The sequence below is a fragment of the Poecilia latipinna genome, unplaced genomic scaffold (genome assembly GCF_001443285.1).
Source record: "Poecilia latipinna isolate Pla-1442-1.1 unplaced genomic scaffold, P_latipinna-1.0 Scaffold4632, whole genome shotgun sequence".
Classification (NCBI taxonomy): Eukaryota; Metazoa; Chordata; class Actinopteri; order Cyprinodontiformes; family Poeciliidae; genus Poecilia; species Poecilia latipinna.
This window is the reverse complement of record NW_015117248.1, coordinates 1-11426: the sequence shown is the minus strand read 5'-3', so window position 1 is coordinate 11426 and position 11426 is coordinate 1. Positions and strand designations below refer to the sequence as shown.

The 11426-nt window shown below is 40.9% G+C and overlaps 2 protein-coding genes across 2 annotated transcripts; both read right to left on the bottom strand.

Moving 5' to 3' along the window:
- Positions 1-5751: 5751 nt before the first annotated feature.
- Positions 5752-8827, bottom strand: LOC106942877 (arrestin domain-containing protein 3-like). The gene is made up of 6 exons (XM_015026222.1): positions 8429-8827; positions 8271-8331; positions 8006-8177; positions 7817-7904; positions 6644-6900; positions 5752-6181 (listed from the first exon to the last, which is right to left on the bottom strand). The coding sequence occupies exons 1-6, from the start codon at positions 8685-8687 to the stop codon at positions 6053-6055; spliced, it is 966 nt and encodes a 321-aa protein (XP_014881708.1). The 5' UTR covers positions 8688-8827; the 3' UTR covers positions 5752-6052.
- A 266-nt stretch (positions 8828-9093) lies between these two features.
- LOC106942876 (arrestin domain-containing protein 3-like) lies at positions 9094-11258 on the bottom strand. Its single transcript, XM_015026221.1, has 3 exons — positions 10967-11258; positions 10290-10549; positions 9094-10095 (listed from the first exon to the last, which is right to left on the bottom strand). Exons 1-3 carry the CDS (start codon positions 11040-11042, stop codon positions 9910-9912), a joined length of 522 nt encoding a protein of 173 aa, XP_014881707.1. The 5' UTR covers positions 11043-11258; the 3' UTR covers positions 9094-9909.
- Between the last annotated feature and the right edge of the window lie 168 nt (positions 11259-11426).

The window sequence follows — 11426 nt, the reverse complement described above, 5'->3', positions numbered from 1 at the left end:
GGGGCGAACCGGACCAGGTGATCGCGATCGAACCGTTCTCCGCCGCCAGTGGCCCTCAGCACTCGCTCGGGGACGAAGCTGACACCCGTGACTATTTCCGGATACTCTTCCCAGATTCTCTTTTTGAACACATGGTAGAACAAACAAACAATTACGCCCTCTATCGGCAGAGAAGGAGTGGGAAATCAGACCCCCACTGGCACCCCACTGATGTTAGAGAGATGAAAGCTTATGTGGGTCTGAATATTCTGATGGGCATCAATCAGCTTCCAGACACTGGCATGTACTGGGCCAGTGACATTTTTATTGGGAATGCAGGTTTTAAAAAAACTATGACGGCCAGACGCTTTGAGAAACTCACCCAGTATCTCCAGCTTTGTGACCGGGACTCTGAGCCTGTGCGTGGGGAGCGTGGATATGACGGCCTTTTTAAGATCAGGCCTCTCCTGGATGTGGTGGAGAACACAATGTGGGATGCATACTCGCCCAACCGCTGCTTGACCATAGATAAGTGCGCCATTGCCACAAAGAGGCGCTTCTCTCCCACCCAGTACATGTCCTCCAAGCCCCTGAGGAAGGGGCTGACAGTATGGATGCTGTGCGACTCCCGCTCAGGTTACTGCCACAGGACGAAAATCTATGTAGGTAAGCCCAGCGATGATGAGGCAGCGGCCTCTTTGGGTTACAGGGTGGTGAGCTCTCTTGTGCGAGGTCTGGAGGGTCAGTACCACCATGTGTTCATGGACAGCTTTTTCACCTCTGTGCCCCTCCTCCAGAGACTGCTGAGGGATGGACTGTACGCCTGCGGGCCCACTCAGGCCGGGCGAAAAGGCTACCCAGAAGTCCTCCGCCCTCGTAACGTGGGAAAGCTGTGTCAAGGGGAATTCTACCAGTGCCAGCGTGGCAACCTGGTTGCTACGGTGACCCGGGATATCAAGATGGTTAGCTGCCTCTCCACCAACTCCACACCTGGGATTGTGGGAATCAGTCCGGGCCGTCAGCAGCTGGACACAGACGGAGAGGGGGAGAGCGACAGCCTGGATGGTTCTAGTTTCTCCTTCGGCGTGCCCCGACCCCTGCCACTGCTGCTGTACCAGGAGAACATGAGGGGGGTGGACCTGTGTGACCAGCTGAGGGAATGCTACCAGGTCGGAAGGCCATGCAAGAAGTGGTGGCGCTATTTCTTGTGGTTTTATGTGAATCTGTGCATCGTCAATGCCTATGTAATACTTAGGGAGACCCGTGGGGGCACACCGCCAGCGGGCTTCAACGGGAAGCAGTTCACCCAGCGCCACTTCCGTGTACGGCTGGCACAGCAGCTGATTGGAGACTACCAGGGGGCGAGGGGCATGGAGCGAGCGGCACGCAAGAGGCATGCAGACTCGCCCATAGAGTATGGACATCGGCTGGAGCGCATGTCGGAGCGCTCTCGGCGATGCAGGAACTGCACAAACAAGGGGCTGCGACATGAAAGTGTGTTTGGCTGCAAGATATGCAACGTCCACCTGTGCAGGGGTGGCTGCTTCTCTGAGTTTCATAAATAATTCTGAACAGATTTTGTTTGTTTGTTTGTTTGTTTGTTTTTTACAATTCTGTAATCAAACAACTCCTGTCAATGTTTCTTTTTTTTTTAAACCATAAAAGAAATGTAATTCCAAAGGTTACCACTACAAGTGCACAGTATAGCCACACACTTTATGTAGAGATAGTTTTAGGTTAGAGGTATTATTGCACGAATAATAGAGAAAATAATTAAAAAAGCTGTAGATTATTTTAAATAGTTGAATGTTTTTGGCATCTTGCCTTCTGTAACACTGACAAAATTGCCTTGTATCTCTTTTTATACATTTAAATATTGTAAACATTTTATATGGAAAAAAAAAACAAGAAAGCAAATGTTTCTGCACTCATAATAGATCACAAAATGTTTACGATGGGAAGTTTATCTTTCTCTTTTTTCCAAAATAAAGACTTCATTATGATGAACGTAACTGAACCATAATCTCAGTTTTTGTGGTTTTAGGCATGGAAAGCAACACCAAGGTTAATGAGCAAATGAGATTAGACCCTGCAGAGAATCAGATCTTTAATGACTATTCTTAAATACTTTTCGGTTGGGACCTTTAAGGGGACACAGCTTGGAGCAATTAGATGGTAGAAAAAGCCCCTCAGTCTTTCCAGCCAATGGACTAAGAGATTCAGTTTCTCCTTCCAACAGCAGCCATCTGTGGCCCATTTACAACATATCCAAACTTGTGGTACTTGTCACTGACAAAACTGTGGAAAGGAATAAACACTGTGTTTTTGATACAATAATCTTTGATGGGCACATTAGAGGAAGCACATAGGGTAATGACATTTTAAGTTTGTACATAGTTATTTAAACAAGCACGGGTCGGATCAGAGCTGCTTGATCGGGCCGCAGCCATTGAGAGTCTAGTTGAAGATTTTGAACATCTTTTAAGAAGAGCTTGTGAATTTATTCTGCTGCAGGCTGCTAAGGCTGCATGTAGGCAGAGATAGGCCACTTCAGCAGGGCAGACTACCCGTCTCCAGCGTGCCTCCGTCTGAGGTCTCTCTCCTTCTTTAGCAGTCTATCTCTTTATCACTCTCTCTCTCTCGCTCTCTCTCTCTCTCCAGGCTCTACTGTGCCATCCCACACACACACACACACACACACACACACACAAATACACACACGGTCACGCACGCATATCACACAGAGGCACACACATCCTCCCCTCCCTTCCCCTTCACTCCGCTCTCCTGCACTCTCTCTCAGCCGTTCCCCAGCTGGGAGAGGGTTAGTCAACTGGACGCCCATCCCGCTGATCTGCGGGAGCCCCCGTGGGGAGTTGCCATGGCAACCGTGGCCGATGAAGACAGGGAGACGCCTGCAGGCCCACATGGTTGTCATGGCGCTCGTTCTGGCTACGGCAATGGGAGGTGCCAGAGGCCACACCTCCGTGCTCAGCTCTCCAAAAGTACAGAGGGCTGTGGTATGGTGGTGTGTAGTTGCTGCGTGTGTGTTTGTGTGTGTTATAGGAGCCGGCTGGCTCGTAGCCTGCACACCCTGCGCAGAGCCAGAATGGTTACCAGGCAAGCTCGACAACAAGCACAGTCAAGACTACGGCCGCTGCCAAATCTAAGCCAGAGTAATTTTTGAGAGACGTCTTCATGCAGGTGTTGCTGGGGATTAGATGAATCTATCTCAATGTGTCCCTCGTAATACCCAATCAACATCCCCTGCACAAAGACGGATGAGGCAGATTAAGCTACATTTGGGCTATTTATGGTGCAAGTCAAAAGCTTGGATGCTCAAACACACTCAGTTGAGCAGTATGTGATCAAACTTTTAAATTCTAAGAGCGAAACATGTTTATTCCAACAAAACACGTGAGTGCAGTGTTTCCTTTCTATTAGTTTTGTGTGAATCATGGAGTTCTGTCTTGAGTCGACTCCTTCTGTTTCCTGGACACACTATTTCCTGGAGGAACCTCGACCAAGAAATGTGCAGTGCTTTCCGTCTCTGGTCCAGGAAGATCTCAGAGTCTATGTCAAGAACATGGGCTTGGTTTCGCTTACATATTCTGTCAAATCATAAATGTCCCTTTGAGGAACTATTTCTTCTGGTTGCAATGAGTGCTTAGGCAAGGATGATCCTGAAAAAGCTTTACCATCTAAATCTAATCCTAATTTTAGTTTTTTTGACTCATATTCTGTGTAGTTTAACACTGGCATATTTAGTAGCGAATACTAGCCTATACTAACCCATATGGTTTAATTTGAAGGCTAAAAATGTATCAAACATTTCTATTTTTAATTATAAAAATGAAAAAGAAAATAATATGTTAAATGTTTTTATCCTTGTTTTACTCAGTTGTCCTTGAACACACCTACATGTGTTCAAACACACATTAGCAGGACTTTGGGGAACTTGACTGAGGAGATAATTCATCCATCCATCCATTTTCTCACACCCTTGTCCCCAGTGGGGTCAGGAGGGGTGATGGTGGCTATCTGCAGCGAAACATTTCGGGTGAGAGGCGGGGTACAACCTGGACAGGTCGCCAGTCCATCGCAGGAGGAGATAATTCATCCATTTGATTTAGGTGTATTGGACCAAGGACACATCCCTGCAGGACGCCTGACATTGAGGACTGGAATTAGAGATTCCTACTTTAGAGAATTTGTGGTTCACATCAGTTCTGTCAGGAGGAATGGATCAGACTTCCAGAAAACTACTGTAACAGCCTTATGGAAGAAAACTCAAAACATTTAACCCAAGTCTGAGGAAATCTATTTCCTCTGATTACTATGGAATTTAGGAAATAGAAACAGTTTTAATAAGTCTGACTGAGAAGTTTGGTCTGACTTAACTTCAGACAGAGATAAAAACAAACGTGTACATCTTTTTTTCAGTGAATGTACACTTCTATTGTCTAACCAGACACATATACATGTGAAAAACGTAACCTTATCATTTACACTGGTGAAATGAATGACAGATCACATAATTTGGAGTTAGTTAGATGAACTTAGTAATTTCAGCTCTGGATGTATTTGTCTATATGCCTCCACATGTAATTTCATAACAACTGTTTCTATTTCATCTTCTGTTTTATACTTGTAAACAAATAGCTTCGTATGTATGAATAAGTCAGATGACTTAGTCAACTTAATGACTGGAACTGTTCATGCTCATGAATGTTCTCAGGAAGTTCAAAGAACACTTGGATCCTTTAAAAACTGAGAAGGTTCTGTATGTGCTGCAGAAAGATGTCATGTTACATTGAGTTTCTAGATAAAAAGTTGGTTTAAGTTAAATGGACACTTTCATGTGTACACCAAACTGAACAAGTGGATTATTTTCCTAAGATGTCCCTTTGTAAAACTTTTCAGATTTTATGATCGGGCAGCTGTGGGTCAGTAGGAAGATACAAGTTGACTGTCTTGTAGGCAGAAATTCAGGGTTCAGTTCCAGCCTCTTTTACTGCTTTAAAGAGCCCATAAGCAAGGCAATTAACTCCAATTTGGCTCCCAATCAGTGTCTGAAATTGGATGCTGTGTAAAAGTGTTATAGTTGGTCCATATGAAGCGAATAAGACATGTAAGTTCAAACCATTTCACAAGAAACTATTGGATCTCAATTGCATATTATTCATTTTAATTGTCCTGCTCAGAGGTGAACCTCTGCTTTAGTCTCAAGTCATTTGCATCATCTAACTGGTTTTCTTATTGTCTTGCATTTCGCTCCATCCATCGCCTCATCAACTCTGACCAGCTTCAATATCCCAGCTGTCGAAGAGCATCCCCTCTGCGTGACTCTCCCAACACAATGTTTCTTTATTTAGGCCAAAAACACAGTTGACTCAACCAAAACATCTCTGATAGCACCATTTTGTTGTGCACCCTATATGGCTTGTGGCAACAATTGTTTTCTTATTATCACATTTATATAAAGTGCACATTTGTCCTTTCAGTTTCACAGATTCTACGTGAGATTTGGAGATGAATTCCTCCAGAAGTCTATCGTCGACTTCTCTGTCAAAAGAAATCCCAGTGAAGTATATTGATACAGAAATGTATTCCAAATATATCTTTTCAAAAATCGCATATTTTGGTTATTTGGATACGTTATCCCCAAATCGTTTTTCAATCGGGATTGGATTGTTCTGCACATTTTCCTATTTGAAAATGTGATATTTGGTTTTTGACCCAAGCAAAACAGGACTATTTGACATATTTTACCAAATTTTGTATTTTTGATGTTTAATGTGGGATATACCAGTGATTTATTATAACATACATCGAAACAACAAAACAGCTCTGGATTTCCAACAAAACCATTTAAGTTAAATGGCTGACATCTCCATCTAGTGGACATGCACATATAGTGTTGAACAGCATTTCAGGTTTAGACAGCAACAGAAATCATTCCTGTAAGAAATGTAAATGCAGTTACAAAAATATCAACAGCTGTGTACATAGCCATAAACCCTGCATTACAACCTCAGAGCAATGTACGTACACCCTTTTTGTTCTTGTTCTTTTAATCAGGACGTTTTCTAAACCAGATGGATCTTTTTGGTTTTTGTTGAAGAGGTTTTGGCGAACCCTGGAGGATGACCAGAGGAAGTTTAATTTCTGCATCTCTCAGCAAGGGGACACCAAGAGTGATCTGTAGAGCACAGAATAATAAAAATAAAAGATTGTACATTATGAACCCAGGAAAAAAAATGACAACACCTGGATAACTGACCTATTTAACACTAGCACATGCCTCAGTGAGCAATTGTATTCTAAGAGCTCACATGCAAATCTATTTGAGTGGATGGCAAGATGGAACAGGTTGAGCTGTAATACGAAACGCCTCCCTCGATGAGCCATGAGGCTTCTAACCCCTCCTCCTCCTCGCTGTCTTTCCCATCATGCAGTCAGTTTCTGGAGCTCTTTTCATGATTCGATTCAAGCACTTAAAAATGTTTAGTTTGCAAAATAAATGAAAACATTAAGCAACAGTATTGATTTCTGAAAACAGCAGCCCTCTTATTTCATGTATAGTTCTGAAATTGCAGAATAATATCAATAAACTCTCGTGTGAGACAGCTGTCCGAATTCATTATGTAACAACCATAGATACCTTGATTCTGTACTCCAGATTCATCATGCTGCAGTTGAAGAAGGTGGCGGGAAGGTGTGGAGGGATGATCAATAATTTGGTTACAGTGTGAATGCCCTCAGCTGGAACAGCGTCTCCTATCTCGAACAAGACGTCCTTTGTTTGCACTTTCTTCCTTGAATGGGCCACAAAGGTTAGCTTCTCACACAGGTAGAACTTTGGCGTTACAGAGTGTGCAGAGGCATTGAGTACCTCCACGAAGACTCCCATTGCCTCTCCTACAGTTTCACATTCAAACAGATGTAAAAAACAAAACATTTTAGAAATAGACACTGAAGTAATATATTTCTGAAGATCATACACAAAGAAATCAGCATAAGTAAATCTGGGGAATTAAATGTGGAATTAAATTTGAAAAAAAAAGCAATTAAAATCATCTGAATAAATCGTTTTAGTACAACAGAGCTTGAAAATAATGGGGTGTGGGTTCTTGTGAGCTGTCTGATGCTTAGTTCTTCCCAAAGATTTTTTTTTTAAATTGAATTTCAGTCAGGCCCTTCTCTCAGTTCATCCTTCCTTCAAAAATATGAACTTTACAAGTGCTGTGCTTGAAGGAAGCCCCACACCATAATGATTTTACCTCCGAGAATCCATCTTGGCGTGCTGCTTAGTGGGTAACGTGAAATGCCATGTCCTATACGTGTGTGCAGTGACACTGAAAAAGTTAAATTTTAATCTCATCAATATATTCTGTTCTTCCTTTGTTTCACTGGGTTTTCTAAATGCCCTGTGTCAATGTTTGAACTGCCTTTGTGCTTTTTCTTCAGCAGTGAAGTCTTGTGTGCTTAGCAAGAATGCAGGTAATGGCGCTCAACACCATTACCTCAATTAATGGTGGTAATGGTGCTCAATTGCCACCATTTATAATGTTCAGAGAATTTGACAGACAATCCGTCTGTCAAATTGTCTGACAATTTACTTGTGAACATTGTAAGATGCTTATTATATCTTACCTTGGAGCAAACTATTTAAGAATTACTACTGATGTTTTCCAAACACAAATTTAACTGGTTTTCTTCCTTTTTCTTCTCTTTTTCAGCCTTTTCTTGTTAAGTTGTTCAGTGTTTATTTGTTTTGATTTCTTTGTAAGTGTGGATGCTTACTTTCTGAGGTGCCTGTGTGAAATCTACTTACCTTGCTTTAAGCCCATTTTTTCAGAGGTCACATTCATGGTAACCTTCCCTGAGCCACAAAATGAAATCCTGGTTGCATGCTGTTGCTCCTATCAAATCAACACAAACACGTTCAGAGAAAATAATCTCAGACTTTCAGATCTTCTTTCAGATGAAGTGGAAAACAAGGAAATCAAAAATAATTTCTCACCTTCAGCCCAATGATTATCATTTCTGATTTGGAGGCAAAAGGAAACTCAGAGCTGGTTAGAAAGGGAAACTCAGTCTTGGTTTTGTGCACAAGCCAAATTGATTGAGTCAAATGAGCTCGCAAACTATATGTGATCTCACCACATTTGCTTCTATAAGATGAGGGCATGTCTCTGTAAGGGCGGAACCCAAAGATAACATTACTTTCTAATCCAAGTTTCTTACATGCAGCTGAAAGTCAGTTTATATCTGGGAATAACTCATACCTGCTTGGAATCACAAAGCTGAATGGAAAAACATTAATCCCAGCACCCATGATTTCTGAACCTTAAAAGAGAAATAATGTTACACTAAATGGGAATTCACCAAATTATTTTAACATAAAAAATAAAAAAAATCTCAGAAAATAAATTACAAAACATACCATCTCCCTTGTTTTTGTCCTGAAGAATTATATGCTCAAAATAGAAGTATTTCTTCTTGTTGCTGCGGAAGATGGAGTTTTGTCCTTCTTGTTCGTACCAACTCACCTTAGTCTTTCCCTTAGCTCGGACCAAAAAGCTCTGCACTTTGATATCCTTGGTGGTTACCACGGTTACTTTTCCAGAAAGAACGTCCCCTGGGGAGTAGGTGCCTTGGTCCTTCACTCTGTCATACTCCACTGAGAAATGCTTCACAGTCATGATAGGACGACATCAATACAGTAAATGCTGTGATAAAAGATCTATGCGCTTAAATACATTCTCCCTGACAGCTGAAACTGAGTTAAAATTAGGATGATGACCTCTCTTTGATAAATAGGGATGCTGGCGTTACTGGAACAGTGGACTGCAGTGCAGAATGGGTAACTGTGTCTGAACAGGTCACGTAATCAATCCTGCAGGTGTCCTTTTCACAGAGGTAACTCTAGCCAGGATGGCGACGGCTGCATCAGATTAAGTGAATATGCAAAGGGATGATGTTTTGCATGTGTGCAAGTTTATGTTTGTCCTAGCAAGAATCAGTCGGTACAATGAATCAGTTAATAGTAAATCACTTTATATATTCTGTAGTTATTGTAAACAAAAAGGTGGAGAAAAAAAATCAAAGTTTAAAGATTCAAAAATTACAACTTTTAGTTTATTAACAGTACATTTGAAACAACACAAATTGGACCAAAGTGCAGTTTAACGAAATATACATTATTCAGCCTATATAGAGTTAGTTATAACAAGTGAAATCAATAAAACTGGGGATCAAAAGGGATCAAATAAAATTAAAATGTAAACAAATATGAGCATAGTATGTTTAAATTGAGGTAAAAGGTTACTTGAATCAAATAGTAGCCTAAAGAGGTCACTTTTGAGAGATGCTAAAATGATGAATGATGATGCTATAGAGGCCAGTATTTTACCGTTCTTTTAAAAAATGGTAAACTACTGGCAGCTATAGACAGCAGAAGTTTACCGTTCTTTCACAGTATCCATACCGTACGTGCATTGACGGTAATTTACTGTCAGGATTAATTACGGTACAGCTACTGTGCATTTACAGTAAACTTCTGGCGTCTATAGCTGCCAGTATGTTACTGTAAATTTAGAGGATTATTTCTTAGAGTGTGGTCTCCCTGGCTGTGTACATTTCTAGCCCATCACAGAGCCTTTCATGAACATTACATTACATACTTTAGACATTTCTTTAAAAAGAAAACCTTGTGAATTCATATTAAAGTCGCCTGCAGTAGCTGTTGTGTTCTCTAAAGGAAATAATCTCAGTCATGTTTTCTTTGGCTCAGTCGTGCAGCAAATTTGTCAAGTTGTGCTGTAGACAACACAGGCACTGATGAGGTTGGAAAAAACTGCTGCTGGTGTGTCATACAAAAACCATAACATTCCCATTTAAAGGAAGTCTTAAAATCTGAGTTCTTTAAACTCCAAAAGGAAAAGAAGGGTACATTGCATATTCTTCATAGGGAGGTGGAAGACCCATTGGTTGTGACATCCAGGCTGGCTGATTTGGACGTCCAGAAGGATTCTCCTCCGATAGCTCAGGTATGATGACAATGGGGAGTTTGACCACTAAGTCTGCCTCACATGTGATTTCTAGATATACCTGGGAGGAAAGAAACAATAAATAGTCCCTTCTTTTCAGCAAGATGTTATACACACACACCCCACACACGCATATATGTGCTTTTTAAGTTATGCTTGGATGGTCAGTCCTACCATCTAGTCATGTCTTAGACTGGACTGTGTAAACACATAATCTACAAAAAACAACAAGTCTGTCCCACAGGTGAAGCTTACCTTTAATCTGTACTCTAGCTTGATGATGGAGCAGTTCAAGATGGATGGGGAAAGCTCTCGAGGGATGGTGATCTCCTTTATTACCGTTGTTTTGCCAGAGAATGATTCGACTGCATCTGCCTTTTCCTTCAGTATCTCATGTTTCTGAATTTTACTTCGGTGTATGCCAAAGTAGATCTTCTTCTCGTCAAGTACAAACTTAGGTTTGACCAAACGACTTGAGAGATTCTCAATTTCAAGCCGGACCCGGAGGGCCTCACCTGTACAATGAAGAGACATAGTCAGCTTCCAGCATCACACACCAAGACAATATCATACAAATATCATTTAAGGCCAAAATGGATTGAACAAGGGGACAAGTAACAGGTTAGAACATATCTTTCATAGCTGAGCATGCTTTTGGAGCAAAGAACACACTAGACACGATTACTTTAAATTGTATGGTTCTTGTATTAACAAAGAATATGTTCAGTCCCTTTTACTCTTTTTCCTCTAAGTAAACTCCAGAGCAAAGTATGCATACATTTGTACTATTTGAAATATTCCAACGTTGTTTTTACTACAACAGACTCTGTAAATCTTCAAACCCCAGCAATATAAGACAGAGCATAAGGTCTACTGAAGAACTAATTGTGCTTGTAAGTCAGCATGTTCACTTTCACAAACCAGATACTTGCCTTGTTTGTATCCTCTCTGCCTTGTGTGGACGGTCATTGAAACCTTTCCAGAGCCAAGAACAATGTTTTTGCTCATGCTTCCATGTTGACGGGCCTAAAATGGCATCACATCGTTGTGACTTACATAAATGTTGTTTGTTTTCTATCTCTTAATTCGCTAAAGTGTGACAATTTTTTTTAACAGTTCTTTCTTTCTCACCAAAAGTCCTGATACGGATGGTTTGCACACAAATGTGAAGTGAGTTTCAGCTTTTTTTGTCAGCTTCATCGATTGCTTCAGCTCTGCCTTCAACGTATGAACAATTTGACCAAAGACTGAGCAGAAAGATGAAGGTATTTTTCGGCTAAAGAAAATATATATATATATATATATATATATATATATATATATATATATATATAAAAAAAAAAAAAAAAAAAAAAATATACGTAAAAAAAAGAAAAAAAAAAAAAAAATAAA